This window comes from Drosophila tropicalis, unplaced genomic scaffold (assembly GCF_018151085.1).
Source record: "Drosophila tropicalis isolate 14030-0801.00 unplaced genomic scaffold, ASM1815108v1 contig_393, whole genome shotgun sequence".
Taxonomy (NCBI): domain Eukaryota; kingdom Metazoa; phylum Arthropoda; class Insecta; order Diptera; family Drosophilidae; genus Drosophila; species Drosophila tropicalis.
This window is the reverse complement of record NW_027172855.1, coordinates 2,812,029-2,836,328: the sequence shown is the minus strand read 5'-3', so window position 1 is coordinate 2,836,328 and position 24,300 is coordinate 2,812,029. Positions and strand designations below refer to the sequence as shown.

Sequence of the window (24,300 nt, the reverse complement as noted above, 5' to 3'; positions counted from 1 at the left end):
ACATTACTTGGGAAGTTGCTAGAGTATATAAACTTTGGCACTTAAAAATTGGCATTACCTTGATTAACTCATCACAGTTTCCACCTAATCGCTACTTTATCTACTATTCCCAGGACTGTCATCCGTCGGCATGACTGCTGCCCATTTCCATGAACATTTCCACAACCATTTTTTCGAATTTTTTTTTTTTTTGTTTTGTCTGTTTTCTCACCACACAAATTGACCGCAACATTTGACAATTTTCGGCATGTCGTTAAGCTAAAAAAGACAAAAAAAAAAAATCAAGAGAAATGTTATGTACTTTGTCTCTCTTACATTGGCTCCAAATCAAACAAAGCCGAAATAGATGCCGCCCACTGCCGAGGCATCTTAAAGATAATTGCTTTGATAAGGCTTGCAACTGGGGTTCCGATCCCGAATCCGTAACATTCTTCTTTTTTTGTTCCTTGTGTTTTTTATAAATGTCGCCAAATATTTACATGTCGCGGACCAGTCAGTTCTTTTGTTGTTGTTGCTTTTCTCTATAGCTCCTTTTCCTTGGGCAAACTCCACCCCCCACAAAAAACCCGCCCGCATTCGGCCTGCGGCTTGACTTTGCCGGACTCTGTCTGCCTCCGACAGACCGACTGCCCGGCGACCGACTGTGCGACTGTCTGTGGCCGGGCCGGACGATTCCGGATGGCGGATGGCGGTCGCCGTTGCTGGAAACCGCATAAAAGTCATTGTCACAGCAAATGGATTAATTTTCGCGGCACGTTGTCATATGCCTCTATCTCTTCTTCACACAGGCGACTGCCCAATGTTTGCTCTCTCTCTCTCTCTCTCTCTCCCTCTCTCTCTATCTGACTTTTTTATAAAGAAATTAAAAAGCCTGGTCAGTGGTTGCAAGTGGGTGTGGGGCATTTACCGCAACAATAATTACGTTTTGGGTTGGTTTCCCCTACTTTTATTCTTATATTTTTGTTGTTTTCGGTTTTTTCTTTGTATTTTTATTTTTGTTTTTTTTTTGGTGTTTTTGGGATCCTGATGCTGGTACGGAAGTGTATAATGTTGCTAAGTAGTTGCGGTTATTTGTTGTTGCTGCTGGGTGACATTTTGCTGCTGCTGTGTGTTTCATTGTTTGTTGTTGCTTGGTCCCGTAATTATCATGAAAGGCAACAGGAGGTTTATTTCATGTCGCAAATACTACATAATTAAGTTTTTGAGGGGTTTGGTTTTTGTTGTTATCAACTTTCAAACTAAACAAAGAAACAAAATGTGAGAATTTGGAGAGAAATATCTACGCAAAATTAAAGTAAAACTTCTGTTTTAGGGGCGCTAAGATATTTTCAGCTTTGTGGGTATTTTTGATCATGGAATGATTGTTCATTCACTTACCAAATACAGTATAAACTAAAAAGAAGGATTGACACGAATAAGATTTGAAAAACTAAAAAACGCATAAAAACTTCAAGCCTTGTAAAAAAAATTTGATTTGAAATCTCAAGAACTACTTCTTAATAAAGAGTGTTCCACTTTTCAGAAGAAAACTGGACAAGTTAATAAATATATTAAAACCGTCATAAAGCTTGAAATTAAAAATTATAAGGCTTTAAGTTTTATATCACAATTTTTTTAAATAGGAGAACAAAATCATCTCTTAAAGTCAAATCACAATTCCACGCAGTAAAATATTCTTGGAATTTTTTCATTAAAAGGAGTGCAGTGAGCATTTTGGTTTTTTTTTTTTAATTTATTGACAGACTTAATGACAAATTAATAAAAAATGTGGCAAATCTCTTCAACTTATAATCTATATAACTATTATTTACACATGAAGTTGAAATGAGTTCAAACACTGTTGTGCGTGTGGTCTTTTTAGCCAAAGATATTTTGTTTAATGGCAGGCCAAAAACCTTTGCCACGTTTTGGTTTAAGTTCATGTTCAATTTCTTTATGATACTGTTCCAGAAGTAAAGGATCCCTAGGACCCCAATGCTTTTTCGGTGTGAAAGCTCCACGTATTTTATCGAGCCAAGTTTTACCAGGTTCCCGTATAATGGCCACAACCATCCATATGGGCAGCTGAAGTATGCCAAAGGCAGTAATAGTCCATCCAATGCCTAAATAGGAAATATTTGATTAGTTTATTAGGTTAGGAGAGTTATTAATAACAGTTTTGCTCTTACCACTTGCCCAGCTGGGAAAGATTTGCTCATTGTAAGTGAGTGGTTCATATGTGGCATAGAAATATATCAAAATGATGGTCATAATGAGAGGAGTGAATATGCCCCAGCAGAGACGCCAATAGAGACCAACTTTGCGATTCAGCATGAATTCAATATCCTTGCATAGACGATCTGTGCCATAGATCCAGCCCACGGTATACAGCTCGGCTATGCCCAGAACCAGAGCAATCATGGAGGCACCAAAGAAATCCACCAAAGTCAACATATACTGACCGCCCTGAAAAATCACGGATATATAACCAGAGTAAAGGAGGTTTTTTACTTGATTAAATAAATTTTTTTCTTACCGGCGTTATGTACATTAATCCAATGGCAAAACTGATAACTGCTATAAGCAGAGCGCATTGCCATTGCTTGAAGTTGGGAAAACGATCTCTGATGGCTGTCACCGAGCACGAAGTCATGGCAATGTTCGAACCAATGCCCAAGACAAACAGCATCAAAAAGAACAACACTGAGAATATTTGCGGCAAATTCTTGAACTTGGCTATGGCATCAGGATACGAGATGAAGGCCAAACCGGCACCGCCCTTGACAACACTGCCAATATCATCGGTGCCAATTTCATGAGCCAAGTGCCCCAAGATGCCAAATATTGTGAAGCCAGCCAACAATGAGGTAGCCGTGTCCAGGGCAGTGACAATGGTGGCATCACGATGAACATTGTGGCCAAATTTATTGAACGACGAGTACATGATGATGTTGCCAAAACAAACGGACAGAGAGTAGAAGCATTGCGTGACAGCGGCATACCAGACTTTTGGATCCAAGATTTTACTCCAGTTTGGCTTGATGAAATAGTAAATGCCATCCAGAGAGCCAGGCAGGGTAACTGCACGTACCAAAAGTACGCCCATTATGACATAGGGGAACAGGGCCAGGAAATAGGAGGCTTTGCCAGAGCTTTTAACACCCTGACGTATGATGAGAAATACGCAAAGCCACGACACAAACAGACCAATGACCAACTCCCAATTGGGCAAACCGATGCCATCGTTGATATTATCCTTTTCATGTAGAACCTCCTTTCTGGAAAATTGTGCGTTCGAAAAGGAAAAGTCACATGCAAATTATTCTTTGACATAAACGAATCTCCGCCACCAGGAAAAAAAAGGAAGCTCCTCCCAACTAACTACAACATGCATTCCATGCGCTTAGCACTTACACGAAAAACCACTCCGAGCTGGAGATCACCCTGTCGCTTTTTTCGCTTATGGTGAAATTTAGCTGTTGCACTGAACGCATCGCATCGGATTCATCTTTTGGGGCTGAATCAAGGCAATTACCCGGCCATTCGTCGCGGCAGGTGGCCCAGGGCAACGGATTGCGAAATGATTCATAAAAATATCGACCAATTATTGCTACCAGGGCGGCATAGTAAGTGCTGAGCATAAACACCTGGAACGCCTGACCGGCTCCAACACCTTGATTTTGTTTTGATTTTTGAGTTGACATGGCCAAAAAGTGGTGGGGAAAGGTTAAGAAGGAAGGAAATGAAAGTAAAATGATGATTCGTTTGGCTTGAAATACTAATTCAAATATCAATTTCATGAAAATGCGAAACGGAATAGTGCGAATGCCAATGCGAATGTTATGAATAGAGTTAGAAGAAGCCATTAAATAATTTCTTGAATTAGTAAATATTTCATATTAAGATAATGGTGAAATTAAATATTTGAATAGTGCTGGATTAAAGGTATTATTCGGCATACTAAATATTAAATTAAGCATAAAAATCCCTTCGAAATTCATTGTTAGATAGATTATAATCCAATCGGAGACATTCGAATAATTGAATGTTATTCAAAACGGTCTTAAATTACCCATACAAAGTGTCGGCAACATTGGCTGTTGCAATCACATCGATCTATTGCAACATTCCCATGACTGTGTGACCCTTTGAGGCCAATTGATGCCAATTTAGTCTGCCTGTTTCGTTAGACATAGCGCTCTAAAGAGGGAATTGGCGTGGGGATGGGAAGGGGACGTATCTTGTGCGGAGGGATACTCTCATTTAATTAGCCTCGCAAGCCAATAAAGCGAATGTTGAACGTTTCAGTGTTTTGGCATAGACCATAAACTTGAGTCGGGCGGTGATTGCGACCGCTTTCAACCGCGATAAGATTACCCACAACAACATGCACACACACACACACACACACACACGCACGCACACAAACAGACACCCACAAACAAAACCCATACCAGCACCAACACCATTAACAACAACAACAACAGCAACAAGAATCAAAACCACTTACAGGAAATACAACTCGGCCGATGAAACAGGCTGCTGCTGCTTCTCATTTAGCCCCATCTCCCTTAGGTGCTGCTGGTCCATAGTCATTGGGTTGACCAATTTGGACGTGTTACCCAAACTGGAGGCAACACAATAGGGCTGCCAATCCGGTTGACATTCGGACCAGGGCAACGGTGCACGAAACGAGTCATACAAATAACGTAAGGTTATACCCATTATGGCCACATAGTAGGTGGTAACCATAGATATCGATATGACCTGACCAATTCCAACACCTAGAGCAATCCAGTACACATGAATGCATTTGATAGCAAAAAAGTGCGGCAATGATAATGACGACGATGGTGATAATGATGATGATGATGTTGATAAAAATTATGGCTTACGACTTAAGGAAAGAATTTTATGCTCGAGAAACAAAGGCAGGGCAAAACTTATATTAATAATCTAGAAATTTAAACAAATTTTATATACAAAAATTAAAATTCGCCGCTTATCATTTGCATGTAAATTTTTAAATGCAAATACTTAGAAGTGGTAGACATAATAAACAAGCTAACTCTTTGCCCTAACTTCATTTTCAAGAGCATTTGATATTCTATGCTTACCCTTCATGGCCGGACACAAATCGAAAACTTTTACCGAACCACGACTGGAAAACTGGCCAATTACCATTTCCAGATAGTAAATCGGTTTACCGATGACAAACAGCACAACAAGATATGGTATTAAAAAAGCACCACCGCCATTATCGAGCGCTGTGAATGGGAAACGCCATACATTGCCGAGACCCACAGACATGGCTATGCAGGACATTAGAAACTCAAGACCATTGCCCCAAGTGGCACGTTCAGTTCGTTCGGGAGGCAATTTGCCAGCCTCCCGGTCGGCATCGTCGGTGGCAGGTGGACGGGATCCATGGTTTGGCTAACAAAAACGATGATTAGTTGGCTAATAGATTTCAGTTCATGGCATTGTAGTTAAAGCGTTCGCCACTTACCGACATAACCACTGTGCTGGCTGTGCTTCGTCCATCATCACCAATGAAAGCGGGATTGTGATTTTGCTGCACTGATTCCATAATTGGTCTGAACTGAAATGAACGAGTACGAAAAATGGCTATTTGAAATCGACTATTTGCTGCGAACGTAGAATTTCTACTGATGAGGACAAGTGGAGGCTGTATAACTGACAATCAGATAAACCCCGGAGCATTCAAATAGTTGATACAGATAAGAAATGATGTCACCGTCACGAGCTATCTAGAGATTAGATTACATTAGCTCAGACAGAGTGAGAATGCTGATGATGATCTTATATTTACAAATGCAACAAGCCAAAAATCTTAATATTTCTGCCAAATATTAAAATTATGACATTTGTCGGCAAGAGATTAGATATTTACAAAAGAGAGTGAGAAAGAGAGGGACGGAGAGTACTCTTGGAAAAGCTACATTATGTGAAGATGTGACATAATAATTGCTAATAATTGCAGTAGTTGTGCACCTTTCATTTATGTATATAGTCATTTAAATCTGAATTCTTTGGCTTGCACCTCAAGAAGTATTTATTTGTTTAACTGCCTAATGTTTGTATTAGAGTAAAACCTTAAAGAGAATATTGATAAAAGAACGAGGACTCTAAGGTATTCTTGGATGTTGAAATGATTCACTTCCAAATGCTTCTAGTTCTAACTTGTGTTTTTTGATCTATCCAAATAATTGATCAAATGTGCGAATCAAAATGATTTTCTTTCTTAACATTGTCAACTTTACACTCTTTGCCTTTTTAACTTATTTATAAGGGGTAATTCCTTTGTATGCAATTATAAAAAAATTGCAACAAATTATATTAACGATATTAGTCTTTAACAAATATGTTAATTGAGATAAAACACTTTACAACAAGTCATTTCATTTGTTGATATTTTGATAAAAGTCATTTTATAATATTTGCTGAGTTGTTTAAACAATTTACACCTCTTTTCTGGTTTATTGAAATTGGCATAACAAACTCAAATCAAGTAAAAAGCAAAACTTATTAATCGCATAAATTACCGTGAGATAAAAATTAATAAAAAAAAAAATCAAATTTTGTTTGCATTTCTGACGGTCAAGTGCAAACTTCTATGTAACCGGCTAAAACCAACCGGTTAACAATTCTGCGAACTCATTTTGATCATATTTTGTTTTATTTTTATTGTTTTATTGTAAGTTTAAATAAATCTAAGCACGTATGCGAATATTGGCATTTATGATGTCTATTTAAATTTAATTGATTTGCTTCCGAGACTTGATTGAGTCATGGAATTCAAATTGTTTTATTGTGAAAACGTTTCTTGTTAAATGGAGAAAAAAGAAAAAAAGTAAGGGAAAAATGTCTTTTGATTAAGCCGAATGCTATTCAAACTGTGTAAAGAAAGTGTCAAACTGTCGACTCGTCAATTAGTGTCAATGAACGGGCGTTTTGTATCAAAAATAAAAGCAATTCATAAAGTAGGTAAATAAAATATGTACATCTATTTTAAATCAATAAACCTTGAAATTTGGCAGAATTAATAAAAGTATAAACTAATTGAAAGATTTATCACTTTACTTGTGACATTGAAGTTTCATTAATAGGAACAGTCTTAACTATATTTTATTCATGTCAATGGAAATTTTGCATAATGAAAGAGATGAGACTTAAGAAATGTGATCTAAATAAATATCTCTGCTTAAAAAAGCTATACAAATGTATTTTAAGTTCTTTTGCACTTTAATTACCCAAGTTACCATAAACTTTTCTTCGCCTAAATAATATTTCTCATATTAAGGTAATTATAAACTTTATAGCATTTGCAATCAGTCTGGCTCTTGACTAATGCAGTTCTTTTATCGATCAATATCGATAAGTCTCTAATTAAGAACAACCTTTTTATGGTGCAACTATGGTCGAGTGTGATAAAATCGTTCACACAACAAATCAAATATTCAATTAAACGATAATTTTTTCGAAAGGTAAATAAAATCAACTACGAGGTTAAAAAAGAAACAGTTTATAGCGGCTTCAGACACATTCGGTTTTGTTTTGTTTTTAGTTTGTTATCTTCCCGTTCAGTTTGATGACGTATACGCAGTGTGTGCACCAAACATGTTTCTTTTTATTCGGCAACACGTCGATCGATGTCTTTGGCGATGAGCGTGACAAGCACGCCATAAAACACGTTTTTGCATACAAATGCCACACGACTTTATTGTTTGTCTGCCGCTGAACTCAATCAAATTGGGCTTAGTCTTTTGTGGGGCTTTAGGTAAATTATAATAATCAGCTGGTATTCCCAGAAAACTTTATAAAATGTCAGTCAACACACATGACACATAAAGTAATGCAGGGAATGAAAACTATAACCGGATAAGTCTAAAGTGGCCGAAACTCTCCTACTATTATTAACGCTCGTTCGCAGATTTCTTCACCAATATAAAAACATTATTAGCTAAACCAGTTGAAACCACATTAAACTGCTTAAAAATTTATGACGTCAGATGAATATGTTCTTTTTCTTTATTTTGTTCTTTAACAATTTGCATAATTTGGACAATACGATGACTCAGCTTCAAAAAAAAAAAAATAATATTTTGAATTTTTTTTTTTTTTTTTATGGCTCTACTTAACATTTTTCTCGTTAAATTAAAAACCAGTTTGTTAGTAAAACAAACAAAAGATGAAGACAGATGTTTTTTTTGCAAACAAGAAAAAAAAAACGTCAAAATGTAAATGCTACTTCAGACATCATTTCACGGTTGGGACAAACCTCAGTTTGCCTTTGGCAAATAGTTTTTATTTTTGTTTCATTTGGGAATATTTTTGATTAATTTGAATAGCCATTAAAAAAACCTTGACAAGATGCATGCTTAAAGCAAAATTATGTTATGTTTTTGAGTCAAATATATTTTATGCTATGAACTGGTTCAGGTTTATCTTGAAAGCTGATTTTATAAATATTGTTAATTAATATTTAACTTCCTTCTATTTGCATACCCAGTAATAAAGCAGTGACTCACAGAAGTCCCAAACTGTGTTGACTGGGAAGACACATAATTTAGATATTATGAAACGTGCTTTTCCATGAGACCTTGCCTTCAAAAAACTTACTAAACACTTTTTTCAGTCGGTATACCTAAGAGTTATCTGTCCTCTCCTAGAATTCGAAAAATTTGCTAAATATTTTCAGTCGGTATACCCTAGTGTAATCTGTCAAAACAATTCTTTAACATATACCAAGCCTTTCGGAATAAATCTCATTCTCATTTAACACAACAAACCAACAAGTACACACAAATATTTAAGAAATATTCATTCTATTTTCTTCCCAAGTATATTATTGTGATTTATCCTGAAATATCGGTAAGTAAAGTTGAAACCTGAAACAATACCAATAAAGGAAAGGCCAGAAGAGTAATGCAAATTGGATGTAAACCAGATCTATTATTCAGGGTGTCTAAGGACCATTTTAATACTTCATGGTCTTGAGAGGGATCTTTGAGCTTGGTAGCTGCTAATGGAAAGAAAAAGTTATAACTTCGTGCTTTGAGTTTATTAGTTAAAATACTACCAACTGATGGGTAATTCATAGTCGACATATTCACTTGAATGCAAGAAACTATTCAGTTTGCACAGTTTTTGCTTTTTGTCGATGGAGTCAGCTGTTGGCTTAACCTCTCTTGCACCTCACTTCTGCACACTTGTCCCTGCATTGCCCTCAATCAATGAATTGCACAATAAAGTCACGCGCATGCGCAGCTGCAGCTCACATTCAGAATTTACTGGTCTTTACCTGTTGCTTCTGGCCAACGAATAGCTTCCGTGACTTTTGTATATCTTTTAATTTTACCTTTGCTCACTTGCTAGGAGACAATTAAAACTTTATGCTGGTTTCTTGGATTCGGTTTGGTTTTTTCTCTTTAATTTTGTCGTCCGTTGTAACCACTTGAACCGCGTGCGCAAGGCAATAACTGAACTTTGACTTTTTGACTTTCAAGGTTACTTTTGTTGTTTGATCTTATGTGATGTGTTTTCCATACAATTGCCAAATATATTCACATTTCACACAAAATTTTTCTTTCTGGCACCTCGAAATTGAAACGTAAAACCCGTTATTACAGCATTAAACGTTTTTTTAGTTTTGTCTTTAATGTTTTCCAACCCGTTTCCCGATCGTCGCTTCAGCCAAGCGCCAGCAGCCAACTGAAAGCGCCAAGGCAAAGTGTTGAGGGTTTTATTGTGAACTTGACTTCACATGATGGCTCGGTAGGGGGAGGGAGGCAAGCGGCAAAAGGGAAGAGGGCCACTCGGCCAGCTCCAGCAAACAGCAAACAGATTCATAAAATGTAGGTGAAAGCTTTTTGAACCACAGTTTGAGATGCATAAAATGCGGCAAGCTTGCAAAACGGTTTATGTCTCGACTAAGTGATCATTCCTTATTTAAATGAAATCGAATAAAATTAACTTTAGACTGAGACTAGTTTCTGTAGCTATCTTAAGGCTTAATTTTAATAAAATTGTAATTTTAATTTGTGTGTGAAGTGTGACGGAAGTTGATAGAAAGAGAATGGTTAGCTTTGTGGAAAGTTATGCGCTTTTGACCAAATATGATTAAATGAAAAGTAAGGTACAGGTAAGGAGAATCTAGTACCCTAAATTTATTCAAAGATTTCTGTACTCTCAACCATTGCTTTTCTAATCAATAATATTTAGTTTACTAAACAAATTCCTTTAAACTCTCTCACAATTATTAAACAATTTGAACTTTTTCAGCTCTCATCTTAAAATGAACGCAAACCTTTTAGCTGTTGTCATGAAAAACATACAAGAAAGCACCGCTCCAGGATTTCTAACCTACTGGACACAATATTGCCCCAAAAATTTGGGTAATCTTAATATGTTGGACTGCACAGAACAGGCACTTCGTGAATGGAATAACCTAAGCTATGGCGAACAGGACCTTTTTTTTAACTTGTACCGTCATGAGTGGCGATAACGAATCGGGCCACGGCGGGGCCAATTTACCTTTAACAAGGAAGACGCCAACCAAGGCCAAGAAACCTCGTAAGCCAAAGGTGACGAAATATAGTCCGGCTGCTGCCCGACTAAATATCACACGTTCAAATGCTCTAAAACGCAAGCAAATAAATCGGGAAATCAATCGGAAAATCAATCGGGAACTCAAGCTATACCGAAATTCGACTACGTACTTGAACTTCATGCGTTCATTTATAACCAAATTTAAGGAAATGGAAGAAAACAACTTACTTACAAAAGCCGCGGCAGCCTGGGTTGCTTTGTCAGAAGAAGAAAAAAATTCTTATCGTCGTGGGGTGAGTTAAAGAGTCGACATTCTTGGCATTACATAAAATTTAAAGTAATATTTATTTGCTCTAGGCAAACAAAGCTCTCCAGAAAGGCAGTAAGTAGAGTGCACAAGCCGAGGCCTGTAATAAGCAATTTGTACTAAATTTACTGTTAACGATTTGAGCTGCCCATCCATGAAGAAAATTTTAAGTGCAACACATTTTGACGATCCAAATTCTTTTTGTATTTTCATACTCGTATGACTAGTATGAATATTTGCACTGCCTCCTACAAGTTGTGTGAGATATGATTTTCAATCTTAATACAGTTAACAACAGTAATGAGTTTTCGTTTCAATAAGTTTGTGGGAAATTAAATGGATAATAGTTCCATGGACAGATCTGTACTGGGGTTAATCTTGGAATAAAGTATTCATCCATAAATATTATATTTAAAGTGAACTATGCAAGGAAGCCTTTAATAGTGTACATTTTCTTTAAAAATTTCTGAAGAAATGTGTGTGTGTGTTCGCCCCTTCTGTTGCGTGTGTATTTAATGAAACGTATTTTTCGAATTTCTGCACTTGCTCCACATTTTGTGTTCTCCCCTTGCTATACTTACTCTTCGTCTACTTACTTCCACTTACACAAGCAACTTTTATTTTCATATATATAAGAATATATATGTTTTTTTGTTTTTTGCTGGCTCAGCAGGAGGCCAACACTGAGAACTGCGGGCGGGTTAAATGTCGCCCAGTGTTGACCGGAAAAACGCGGGAAATTAAGGATAATGTAATTTATTGATGCATTGTAAAAGTTAAGCTCCGCTTGCTGTGTGTCTGTGTGTGCTTCTGTCTCGTATAAATTTCAATTTGACACTGAAAGAACGATATCAAGAACGAGAAGAGAAGAGTATTGAAGTCGGGAGAGAAACGGTCGAGACTTGTGTCACAAGACAAGAAGGAAGGAAGACAGTCAGATGCGGGTAGACAAAATGTTCATAATACTTTGTGCTCACAATTTTTCGCACAATTAGCAACTTTGTTGTTGCCACACTCGATTTACATAATTTTAATTCATTTAACCCCCCAACCAACATTTTATTAAGTCTGTCTCCCACTTAAGCTCTCCTCTCTTACAACACATCAAAATGATATTAAAATATACATATAAAAAAAATCTTTTTTAAGCATTTTTCCCCATAATATTGACAAAGTCTCTACTGGGGAAAGAGAGAGAATGGAGATGATAGGATTGGCTGTGTGTTTAAAAGTTAAATAAATGATTTATAGAACCAAAGCGATTGTCGATACATGAACTCGATTATCATATTATAGAAATTTAGATAAACAAATGGTGTGGAAAGTATTGTAATTTTATTTAGGCAGAGTATTAGTTTTAATTTCAAATTATACTAGTTTGTGTTAAGTAAGCAAATTTAAGGGTTCATAATAAATTTCCTAAAAATGAAGTAACTTCTGTATGCAGATAATATTAAGACTCTTGAACTACATTTTGTAAAACAAAAAACCTAATTTTATTAGCTGAAAATGATAATATCAGAATCTTAAAATATTTAAGTTTCAACTTAGTTTCCAAAAACACAATGTAAAAAAAAAACCAGAGGGCCGGGGCTAACTTCGACCGCGTCAAAGTTTGTATACCCTTGCAACTTTTTTGGTAACTCTATCCTTACCTCTTAGCCATCAATGTGGAAGAACGTTTTATCTAAAAAGGCTTAATCTTGAGAAAGAAAGGCCTACAATCATAGGAAATAACGAAGATATTGATCAAAGTCACTGTTTTCCACCGATCGTTCCTATGGGAGCTATATGATATAGTCACCCGATCTTTATCAAATTCGGCACAGTCATTAACATATATATTAAATTAAGAAATGTTTAATTTAAAAGCAATCGCGTTAAAAGTAACGAAGTTATTTACAAAAGTCACTGTTTTCGACCAATCGTTCCTATGGGAGCTATCATATAGCTCACCTGATCTTGATCAAATTTGGCATAGTCGCTTATAGGCGTAGTAAACTCTCTAATATTAAGTTTCACGACAATAGCTCAGAAAATAACGAAGGTATTGAGAAAGTCACTGTTCGTGACTTGGCCGTTTGTATGGGAGCTATATTATATAGTCACCCGATCTTGATCAAATTTGGCATAGTCGCTTATAGGCGTAGTAAACTCTCTAATATTAAGTTTCACGACAATAGCTCAGAAAATAACGAAGTTATTGAGAAAGTCACACATCGTGACTTGGCCGTTTGTATGGGAGCTATATGATATAGTCACCCGATCTTGATCAAATTTGGCATAGTCGCTTATAGGCGTAGTAAACTCTCTAATATTAAGTTTCACGATAATAGCATAGAAAATAACGAAGTTATTGAGAAAAGTCACTGTTCGTGACTTTGGGGTTTGTATGGGAGCTATATGATATAGTGGTCCGATCCGGCTGAATCCGAGATATACAACGCCTGCAGTATATACAAGCCTACGTGCAAAATTTCAGCTCTGTAGCTCTTACGGTCTAGGAGGAGTTTGCGTTGATCCAGACGGACGGACGGACGGACGGACGGACGGACGGACGGACGGACGGACGGACGGACATGGCTAGTTGAACTCGTCTCGTCGTGCTGATCAAGAATATATATACTTTGTATGGTCGGAGATGCTTCGTTCTATGCGTTGCACACTTCTGACCAAAATTAATATACCCTTTTTGCAAGGGTATAATTACAAATATTTAAAAGTGTAAGACTTATTTTAAGTATTCCGCCAATATCAGAGTCAATACTAGTAATTGTAATAGAAGATTTCCTTCTAAAGTCCATTTTTTCTCGAGTTTAAATAAAAAATGTTAATTTTTAATACCTTTTAAGAACATTTTTGATTAAAAATCCTATTTCATTCAATTATACGTAAATTTTATAATTTTTTTTAAAATTTTAAAACGCTAAACTGGAACACGTATTTTCAATTACTAGATTGTTTGCAGTTTTTCTAGTGATTTGTTTTTCCAAATTTTCAAACAAATTGTCTCGTTGTTGTCGTGTCCATTGTCAGCAAATGGTCATGGTCAATTGTGCGTGAACATAATTTGCTCTTATATTTTGTTATTAGTTTTTATTTCATTTTATTTATTGTGTTTTATTTTCGGGTGTATGTTGTCGTTATGTTAGTGTTTTGCTTTGCAGGCAATTAAGTGTGACTATAAAAAGGAGAGAGAAACCAATTTTGACAGTTTAATTTGGCGTCCCAAAAAAGACAACGCTTTGTTGTTGGTTTTCGTTCACTGAACTTTTCTCGGGTTAAAGCAAAAGAATTTTTCTTTTGTGTTCATAGCTATACAGCCGTGTGTCTGTGTCTGTGTGAAAACGGAAATTCTTTTTGACCAAACAATCAACACTTGCCAGAAGCAGGACACACGCAAACTAACACACACATAGTGGCCAAATGCCTTTGGCTTTAATTTCAGAAGACGTTTGCCCAGCATTGGATTTTATTTTGTCTATTTATATCACAGAAATAGCCTCGCACATCCGAACATCCGCACATCCGCACATTCGCACATCCTCATCGTCATCCATTCATTCAAGAATGCCTCGAAGTGTAAGTGCGGCGCATTCCAGGCGTGTTGAAACTGTAAACTAGATGCCTTTTGCCCAACCCATACAAACCATTACTCTCTTCTCTGTCGCCCCCATCAATGCAATTGCATCTGGTCTATGTGTGTCTGTGTGTGTGGGTGTACATATATGTGAGTCGAAATCCTTTTTGGCCTTCTTACAAACACATCGTACATATGGGTTAACAAGATGCTAGCTCCTTGGGTTCTTTCTCTAGTTTAGTCTTTCGCCTTTGCTTTCGCCTTTGCCTTCGCCTTCATCTCCTGCTACTGTGTCTCGGTAGCTTAGCTGTGAGATTTATGTGAAAATTCCTAAAAGAAATCCAAGTCAATTACTTGCTTAATTATTTCCTTTGAAATTTATTGATTTTTTGTTGAGCACCAAGAAATTTTCCACTTCCATTCGCTTCGTTTGCTATTTGTTTTGTCTTTCGAATGCCACTGCGAAATGTGAAATGAAATGAGAAAGCAACAAGACAACAAGACGAAAGACATTTGATGTTTAAGCTTAAGACTTGTGACTTTAGTTGGCAATTTATGTTCATACTAAATACACACATACACACACACACACACACTAACCAAAGCAATTTCCTGAAAATGAAGAAAATTATTTCTTGTATTTTAATTTTTATTATTTAATAAAATCAATCAACTTAATATCAAACCTATTCACAATCCAATTATATTTTAATAGGTATTTCCCTTTGAGGGATTTTCTTTTTTTTTTACAATATATTTAACTCTTCCTAAAAAGTATTTGATCCTGTTGCCAAATTTTAATTCCATAAAGTCTTACATTCTTGCAAAACTTTAATTTTGTGTTATTATTTATAATAAATGATATTAAATGTGACTTTTTGGTAAATATTTTGTCCAAGCTTTTATCTAAATTTTCAAAGTTAAAGCGGCAAAATATTTATTGGTCAATTCTGTTCTACTCTACCTACGCAAGTCATTATAGCGGGGTTCTTGTAATACCACAAGGACCATGGGTCTCCCCATCTGTTTGTCGAGGCACAGCTATTGCTTGGTCAACATTGTAGGTCAGTGTTTGAGAGGCTGACTTGAGTATGGGTTATAAGCTCTTCAACTGTTTGTCGGTTGAGCACCGTCTGGCGACAGGAATGTCAGTTACACATCATGCTCGAGAGTTGCTTTCGTTTTTAATTTCAATTTCAATTATAGTAGGAAAATATACGATGGTAATTAAATGTATTGATTTATCTGTGATGTCAATGACAATTTTTCCTTAAAATCTTTTTTCTCTTCTTTTCTTTAATCAAAACCCAATTAGAGACAAAACTGGCAAGTTGGTAAACTACAATGTTTATGACAACCATTTTTTGTAACATAACTAAACTTAAATCAAAAAACTAGAAAAAATTACTTACCTTGAAAATGAATGGTTTAACCTAATGGTCTAAGAAATAATCTTGAATCTTGAAGTCAAAAATAAACATTTTTTTCATTCCATTTTCATTCAAAAGAAGCCACAATTCCTTCACAGCCTTTTAAGAAGTAAATTGAGTGTAGTATTTCTTTCATTGGCTTACTATTTTGTAGGCAATTCGTATTAGTCGAATTTTTATTAAGCTAAGACTGCACCTAGGTTTCATTTTATTTAAAATTGTAATCGTTTTTTTTTTTTTTTTTTTTTTTTCATTTTCTTTTTCGGTTATTCATGTAACAGGAATTGATATTTTAATATATATATGACTTTTCCTCCATCATCATACAAACATTGATTCGGCAACTTAAAATTGCCAAACATTTTCAACTGCCTTTCAAAGTGTTTGCTCAACTGTGCGTATGAGTAATATGAATATTGACGTACTTTATGCCTCAATGCGTTTTAGTTATTCGGAAAACAATTTATTTTGTCGATTTTTGTTCTTGCTTTTGTGTTTTTGTGTGTAGTGTTGCCATATTATTATTCAGAAATTACACTCATGGCTTTTTCAAGTAGTTAGTTGGTCGAGTAGATTGCTTTAGTGTCCACTTGTCGGCCTTTTCTGTGGCAATTCAAAATCATCTGTTCAAAATAACAAAAACAAAAACCCCATAAGGAAAAGGCGAAAAAAAAACAGAAGGGAGAGTTCGGCACACGTGTAAATCCTTTCTGTTCACTCGCATCCTTCCAAAACGATCTACCTTTCTGTTTCTGACAATTATTTCAATGCAAACTCCCGCCAACAATCACAATGATGATGACGATGGCATTTGCCATCGTCTGGCTTTCATTGTGTGGCTAGAAAACTGGGCTAAACTGATTGAGATCACGATTTAAGGTTGTATACAAAATGACTATAAATTGGGACATTCTGACAAAGGAAATATTTTGGATTTCTCTTAGAAATCTTTAAGAAATTCCAACAGGCAATGAAGCTGTATTCCTATATCAATATTTAAGCTTTCCTTTATATGTGGTTTGTGTAGCTATATCCAATTTTTGAACCAAATTGTTACCCAGAACACTAATGTAAGTATTTCTCTAGTTCAGACAATTGTTTACAGATTCAGTCAGACACAACCTTTTGTGTATTCTATTTTTTATTTTGAATTTTTTTTTTTTATTATTTAGCTTTGTTCCATTTTTGAATTTTTTTGCTGTTGTTTTGTTAGCTGTACCTTGGTGGAACCCATTGAAAGTTTTAGCCAGGCTTTTTGCCAACGGCCACAACGAAAATCTCTTTATTGGATTATCCTGCAAAATTTACGCGGCATTAAAAGCGGCCCGACGCGAGTGCCAGCAAACAAAAAAACGCGACCTGAAAAAGAGAAAGAAGAAAGGGTTCTGCCATCCCGAGAGACAGGAGGGAGTAAAAACATTTATTTACATTTTAAAGGTCGACGACGCGTTTCCATTAGCTTTCACTTCGTTCGCATGTCTATCAAAACGGAATCCATTAACCTGATGCAGATTCCTCTTCGCATTACCTACTTAGACGTATTTAAAGTGAAATTTAAAATTCACACAGAAAAGAAGAAAGGAAAACGCTAAATAGATACTTTAACTAAGGGCTATGATGAGCGGAAATTGTATTGCTGTTGGAAGATGCATTAAACTATTCAAACTGAAATTAAAGTTTTTTTTAGGATTTATGGCTTATTTTCTTTTTTCTTCTACTAAAAAATGTGTAAAAGCTTGACCCATTCTAAAAGTACATCCTTTTTAATGATTTAACCATTTGGTTAACGTGCTTGAGTAAAGATTACGTACATTTGAGATTTTTGGGCTCTAACCATTTATACACATTTACATCTCGCCCACATACTGTGAGATGGCGAACAATTGTAGTGCAACTCTTTTAGTTGCCTGATACTATTATGATTGCATTGCCAAAAAGGAGACAAAAAAGTCTAGCCAAAAAGAAAAAACCCGAATCTAAAGGCAATGACACATTTCATATTGTAGTTGCAAACTGTTTGTATAGACGCATGAGTGTAGTGAATGGTTAGTGAAGGAAGGGAAGGATGTGCCCCTACTCCAGGCCATAAGACCCCCATCTAAACGAACAACAAGCAATTTCCCAGGCATCCATTCAGAGTTTCACAAATTGCTGAGAAAGCCCACCGATGCCTGGAATGGTCACAAGACCAACTCAAAAGCAGGACTCCCTGGTCCAGGCTTTGTGCAAAGTTTTCAATAACAAAAACGAAACAGAGTAAAAAACATGTACATGTGTGTGCGTATGTGAGTGTGGGTGTATGTCGGAAATAAAGGTTGACTGGCAACGTTTGTGTGGCTGCATCATGAAATTGAAAAATTTCTAACACAACAAAGCAAGTGGGTGAGCCCGCCGAACAGAACAAGTGAGTGAGTGAAGGAAGGCAAACAAATATTGTCCATCTATATAGAGGACCAATATCAGAGTTATTCAGCCTAGAAGTTACTTACAAATACTATAATTTCAAAGTTACCGAAAATACTGTTACAAAAGGCAAAAAAAAAATGTAACCCTAAAAACTAGGCAATACTTTTTATGCGGTGCTAAATAAATTAGGGGCGACTTATTGTTAGAAGTTTAGTGCTAACAATGATCAGTTTAAAGAAAAAAGTGAACATTATTGTTTATTAACTTAAGACCAAGCTAAAGTTAGTAAATAAATTCACAAACAATAAGTTTAAATCAAAATTATTATAGTTTAAAACATTTTGTTTAGGAACCTTTATAAATAAATATCAACGGAAAAGCAAATCAAACAATGGCTGAGACATCACCACAAAAATCAAAAATTGCAAAGGAAGAACGAGAGGTTCATATCTAGGCAGTAAGGAACATGCTTTTATAAAATTTTCTATAAAAAAACACCACAAACTGAGAAGGAGAAGAAAAAAACGGTAGATGATTCCAAATGCAAATGCATGTTTCGCATATTTAATGCGTAATGTACAAGTGAGAGAGAGAGAGAGAGAGAAAATAATATACATTATGTACACATATATGAAATACAAATATATATATATGAGAAATTCCTTTTTGCTACCCGCAGCTGCATCAACACAATAGAGAGAAATCGAATATGTGCCAACCGAACCCAATCGCATGCCCAATCCTTTTGCTTCTTCTCACTAAAAAACCACGCATGACAAAATACCAAGTGGCACATAAAACGGCATGTAGAAGAAGAATCAGAAAAAGAAGTGTGGGTGGCTGTAGGGCAATAGGGACGAAAGGTGGTTTACTCCATTTTATTTCTTGTCTGTTTGTTGCTGTTGTTGTTGTCGTTGTAGTCTTTCGGCCACAGCAATGACTTTTTACAATTTTCATATGAAATGAACCATTAAATTGAATTGGCATTAAAATTATGTGCATGCATGTTCCCAACGCTTTTGGCACTTTGCATACCGAACCGAGTTATTTGCATTTTTATTACAACAACCAACTGAAGCCAAGTCAAGCCACAACACATTTCGAGTCAGAAACGAGCAGAAGCACACACACACACACACAAAAAGAAGAAAAAGAAAAAAAAAAACCGAGAAGCTCAAATAAATGTTTGTTAAGTATTTTTGAATTGAGTTTTATGTACGCTTACACATAGGAAAAGGTTTAGATGTGGCACACCTGCTGCTTCTCCCAGCAGCAACAACAACAACAAACTGAACTGAACTGAATTGAAGGATATCAACTTGCTTTTGAACTGCCATAGATGTATGTATGTATGTATGGGGTCTGGGTGGGCAAAAGTCGCCGTAAGGCTTCCGGCCATGTGTCTTGCCAATGGCGCACAAAATATAAAATAATTACAGCAAACTCCAAATTCTTTTCAAAAATATTTTCTATTTACAGGTAAACGAGCATTTAGAATTCTCAAATATTAAATAGTATTTGAAGTCAAAAATCTCACCTTTTTTGTTTATATTATATCACCTAGATTTTGTATCTATTCTTGTTAGCTTTTAAAATGGCCTGCAGTAAAATCATAGTCATCTCAACACGTACAAATAACAAATTAGACAACGATTGTTCCATTTTTTATGTTTTTTTTTTTGTGAAAAGTATCCTTTGTCATTTGATATTCTTAAAACGGCTGCTTAGCATCAAATTATCAATGGATAACCGCATTGCCTTGTGGACGGGATGACGCGGAGTTTGTCCTCTGCAAAACACCATGAAAAAGCCGCCATTTTTCTGGCTTGTTTGACAATTGTTGGCTGCGGCATGGCAGCCCAAAAAGGGGCATCCGCGGCAGCAACTGCGGTTACGGCAGTGTCAGTGGCAATATGGACGCCATTCCTTGTTCTCATCAGTATATACAAGCGGCGGCAACACAGGAAACTGCAAGCAGCTGCTGAACGTGACCATGACAACGATTCGCATATTTTCGAACCCAACCCAGGGCAAAAACAAGACCAACTCTCTAACGCTTTTGAGTTGCCTTCTACACTCCCTCCACCACCCATTGCCTGAAAGCATTCCCACTCCTTGAAAAACGACCGCTAATGTTGTGCTAGTTGTTATAGCTGTTGTTGGGACTCAAAGAGGCATGCAATGCAAGTTGTTCCATGCAATTGTTGTTGTTATTGTACTTATTGTACTGTAGTTGCCCGACTCTTGTGGTGCGTGCAAACAGTTCACAAGTTTTGCAGAGTTCGAGAAGGCGGTTCTTAAACGGGGAACGTGCCGTGTGCCTGCCAGAGAGAATGCCAACTGGTCGATGGCTTGTCAAAATGCATTAAAGGCAAAAATTAAGACAGTCAAAAAGTTTCTTTAACTTGCTAGCAGAAAATATACAGCATATTTATTTCATTATAAAAATTATGGAACATTTATTACTTTGAAAATATATTAAAAAATTGACAAAATTTCTCAAATGTTGTTTTTCAGGCCATTCCCATCCAAAAAAAACTTCAACTTCATTTTAATAATTTAAAGAACTTCAGTTTGAAAATGCATAAGATACATTTAAAGTTTGTTTAAGAGTTTCTGAAATATTCAACATAAAATAAGACAATTTAATTATCAAAAAAAAATTTAAAAATTAAATACTAATTAGAATTGATCTTTAATTACATGGTACATAACCCAAGGCATTCTAACATTGACCCAAAAAAAGCTGTATAACTTAAACGGATTCCTCACTCAGTTTGCCAGACAAGCTATTCTCGTTTTTTGTTCTTCATTTTATACTTTTGTTATATCAGGTTTCACCTTTCTGTATTTTTATTGCCAGGCTTCTAATTGTTTTCGGCACGTTGAGTGTGAAAATTGAAACTTCTTTGTTAGGTTTGAAAGGTTAAGAGAAAATTTTCGTGAACTTTGCTTCGATGCCTCTCGCAATTTTAGCCTTTGATGGTACGCCTTCGCCTAATTAGCAGCGAACCGTAACAAATTGTGCTGTTAATTAAGAAAATGGCAACATAAAAGGATTCCTCACATCCTCAATTCTGTTCAGTTCAGCAAGACAAAGATAAGGTGGCAAATGCATTTGATGAGCCGGAGTTCAAATCGATTTTTGACAGCATAATTAATGAAAGTGCTCAAGTTAAGAGATTCAAACCGAAAGACCAAAGACCATAAACGGCAGTTCCATTTTTTCTCTCGATCCATTTGGGATGACAATTTACTGCAGCTGCATTGAATGCATATGCAAAAGTAGGCGGAGGTCAAATATCATCAAATCGCCGGGCACTATTGTGGTCCGTATGGGTCATTAGGGGCACGCTATGCCTAGCGAGGAAATCGTGAAATCGAAATGCACAAAAAAGCAAAAACTACGAAACGCAAAACCGCGATTGATGACGTGGGAAACGCTTCCCAAAAGAAGCCATGGCAGTCAATGACTAAACAGCAGTCACCTAGCAAACACAAACTTTATTTTTGCTGTCTCTTTAAATAATATAAATTTGAATTTTAATTGCACGCTATGGCAATTAATGTTGTGGAAAACTGCACAAACAAAAACCAATGGACAGTGGTAAAATAATAATGACTTTAAGTATAATGATTAATATTAGTTATGGATTTTGTAGAATATTTTAAGGAAATGTTACTTCACACAACCTAATGAATGTAGAATTCATTTCGAATTTGATCCTTTCAACGATCTTTTCGGATTCCACGGTGTTTACTAATTACCCAAAGGTCTGAAAGGACAACAAAGTTTTGGGCTTGCAGTAAATTCCTTCTGGCAAAAGTCGTTCTTTTCACTTTTGCCAATGTTCTGCCATCTAAAAAAAAAAACTTCCTACAAAAATTATATATCCATTAAAATAAAATTTTACTTGAGCTCGCACAAAACGCATTAAATTTTAGAGGCGTGCGCGTGAGGCAATAAAAAGCAAATGGTGAACAGAACGAATGAAGAACCAAAACAAAATGTAAATGGCTAAAAAAAGAAGGAAAAGTGAGAAAAGAAATGGCTAGCAAAAAAGTGTTGGGTGAGTTTTTGTTCTCTTCTGTGTTTTTGTGTGGGCGCCTCGAGCCAAGAGAAGAAAACAACAAACCAATGGCTAAATAAGAGTGAAAGAAAAAATGTTCACATTAGAATATGGTTTGCACCTAAAAGTATGCAACAAATGGTGCCCGGTGAGTGGAACACTTAGATGCCAGGCAAAAAAAAAAGGCAAAAAAAAAAAAAAAAAACACATAGACACGCACAACAACACAAATGAAGAGAAGAGATTTGCCCAACGGCTGAGAGTCCTTTCTCCATTTTTCCCTTTTTTTCCCACATTTTCTTTATTTTGTGTTTTGTTCTGTTTTGCTCCCATGCTGGAAATTCATTGGACTCTTGAGATTTGTTAAATTTGCATTTGCTGCCTATCGGAAATTGCCTCAATTGATGGCCAGGCTACTCAATTAGCATAATCTAGTTCATAGTTTCCCTTTTAAAAATAGAGACACATTATGGACTAGGCAAGGACTAATAGGACTAGCCGGAAAACTATGATGAACAATTTCAATTAGCGCAGTGGCAAGGTAATTTATGAGATTTGTCGACGAGCAACGACAATCAAGCTACAATATAATTTGAGGGAAAACTTTGTTTTATGGCTCCGTGGCTTGAGCCCGCAAATAAACATTTACGTAATTCACACACACATACAAACACACACACTCACACACTAAAACCATCGAGTTGAGTTTGTCTCGTTGCATGTTATGCAAAAAAGTTGAATGTTGTTGTAGACGACCTAGTCCAAAAAGTCCAAGCCAAAAACCAAAAATCCTATTTTATGTTTGTGCTTGGAAAAGTTGCCGCAGTAATAAAGGAGATTACCTTACACACACACACACATACACATGAACACATATGAGTGGGTAAGATGAACAGAATGAGAATCAGCATCAGAAGGAAAAGGAGAACCGAAAGCAAAATGATTTCTGGTTTGGCTTCATTTTTGTACCCACCACAAAAGCCTTTGAGGCGGTGGACAATATGTCGACGGGGCCAACTGCAACTGCAGTTGAGAGTTCAGAGTTCCCTAGCTGCCGACCTGGTTTAGTGTTCTGAGAGTTTTTCGAGAGGCTGGCTGGCTTAGAAAATTCCATTGCCATTTAAATGTGTTGGAATAACATGGAGGGCAAAACTTTTCTGGCCATGTGAGGTTAGAAGATTAAATCCACATCTGGCTTAAGGAATCAACCCGAAAGGACTTGGAATAATACATGACAAAAATGAAATAGTAGATTTTTATGTTCAAATCAGTTGAAATATTTTTCAATGGCTAAGTATGCTTGGTGTGTGAACAATTCTTTCAATTTATGCAAAAAATCAAAACTAAAACAAAAAAACAAATGTTGCAAGTTTTTGGGCCAAGTCTCTTCTGACCATGGCTATTAAAGTATATTGCAAAATATTATACCAACCGTGCAAGGGTTAGACTCTCAAATGACTGTCAGTCTTAGTCAAGACTTTTGCTTAGTTTTTAATTGCAATTAAAAAGTTGTACACACACATCTAAAGCAACACACACACACATGTATGGAGAGTATTACTTAACCAGTTACTTGCTGGGTTTCTCACAAAATGTTAGATATTGTCTCCAAGGAGGTCCACTGGCCAGTCATAATGACAATGCCCAAGGAAAAGAGCAGAAAAGAAAAAAAAAAAAGAACGCAAGCAAACCAACTAGCCAGGCAGCTAGCCAGGGAGCCAGGCAGACAGCGTTATCTAAGGGAATCCTTGGGTTCCGACCACAAAATGGCCATGCAACCAATTTTCTAGCATAAAACAAGCTAAATCTCTTTGCCTCTCCGACTCTCTTCTCACCCATGGATTCAGGCTGCAGACTTAATGATTTTTGGCTTAAAGTTTACCAGTTAGCAGTATTTTTGCAAGTAGTTAAAATTTTATGAGAGACTAACCCCATCGCACTTTCCCTTCTTCCATT

General features: G+C 36.3%; 1 protein-coding gene and 1 long non-coding RNA gene across 5 annotated transcripts; one reads left to right on the top strand and one right to left on the bottom strand.

Annotated features, from left to right (window-relative positions):
- Positions 1–1,717: 1,717 nt before the first annotated feature.
- LOC137572648 (sodium-dependent nutrient amino acid transporter 1) lies at positions 1,718–9,702 on the bottom strand. 4 transcript variants are annotated; one of them, XM_068284399.1, is made up of 7 exons: positions 9,305–9,702; positions 5,489–5,581; positions 5,097–5,415; positions 4,490–4,763; positions 2,516–3,257; positions 2,169–2,445; positions 1,718–2,102 (listed from the first exon to the last, which is right to left on the bottom strand). In XM_068284399.1, exons 2-7 carry the CDS (start codon positions 5,567–5,569, stop codon positions 1,858–1,860), a joined length of 1,938 nt encoding a protein of 645 aa, XP_068140500.1. In that variant the 5' UTR covers positions 5,570–5,581; positions 9,305–9,702; the 3' UTR covers positions 1,718–1,857. The 4 variants fall into 4 exon arrangements, with proteins under 4 accessions (XP_068140500.1, XP_068140501.1, XP_068140502.1 ...); XM_068284400.1 differs by having other exon boundaries at positions 9,362–9,702; XM_068284401.1 differs by lacking the exons at positions 4,490–4,763; positions 9,305–9,702 and adding an exon at positions 3,394–3,652 and having other exon boundaries at positions 5,489–5,648.
- LOC137573020 (uncharacterized) lies at positions 8,719–11,159 on the top strand. The gene is made up of 3 exons (XR_011031772.1): positions 8,719–8,874; positions 10,285–10,844; positions 10,909–11,159. It is a non-coding gene; the product is annotated as an uncharacterized lncRNA (long non-coding RNA).
- Positions 11,160–24,300: the final 13,141 nt, after the last annotated feature.

Bases quoted from the DNA above. Each gene is read 5' to 3' on its own strand.
- LOC137572648 (XM_068284399.1), bottom strand. From the start codon at position 5,569: ATGGAATCAGTGCAGCAAAATCACAATCCCGCTTTCATTGGTGATGAT. The intron at 5,416-5,488 runs GTAAGTGGCGAA...CGTTTTTGTTAG, and splicing joins CCAGCACAGTGGTTATGTCG to CCAAACCATGGATCCCGTCC. The intron at 4,764-5,096 runs GTAAGCATAGAA...GGATTGCTCTAG, and splicing joins TTTGTGTCCGGCCATGAAGG to GTGTTGGAATTGGTCAGGTC.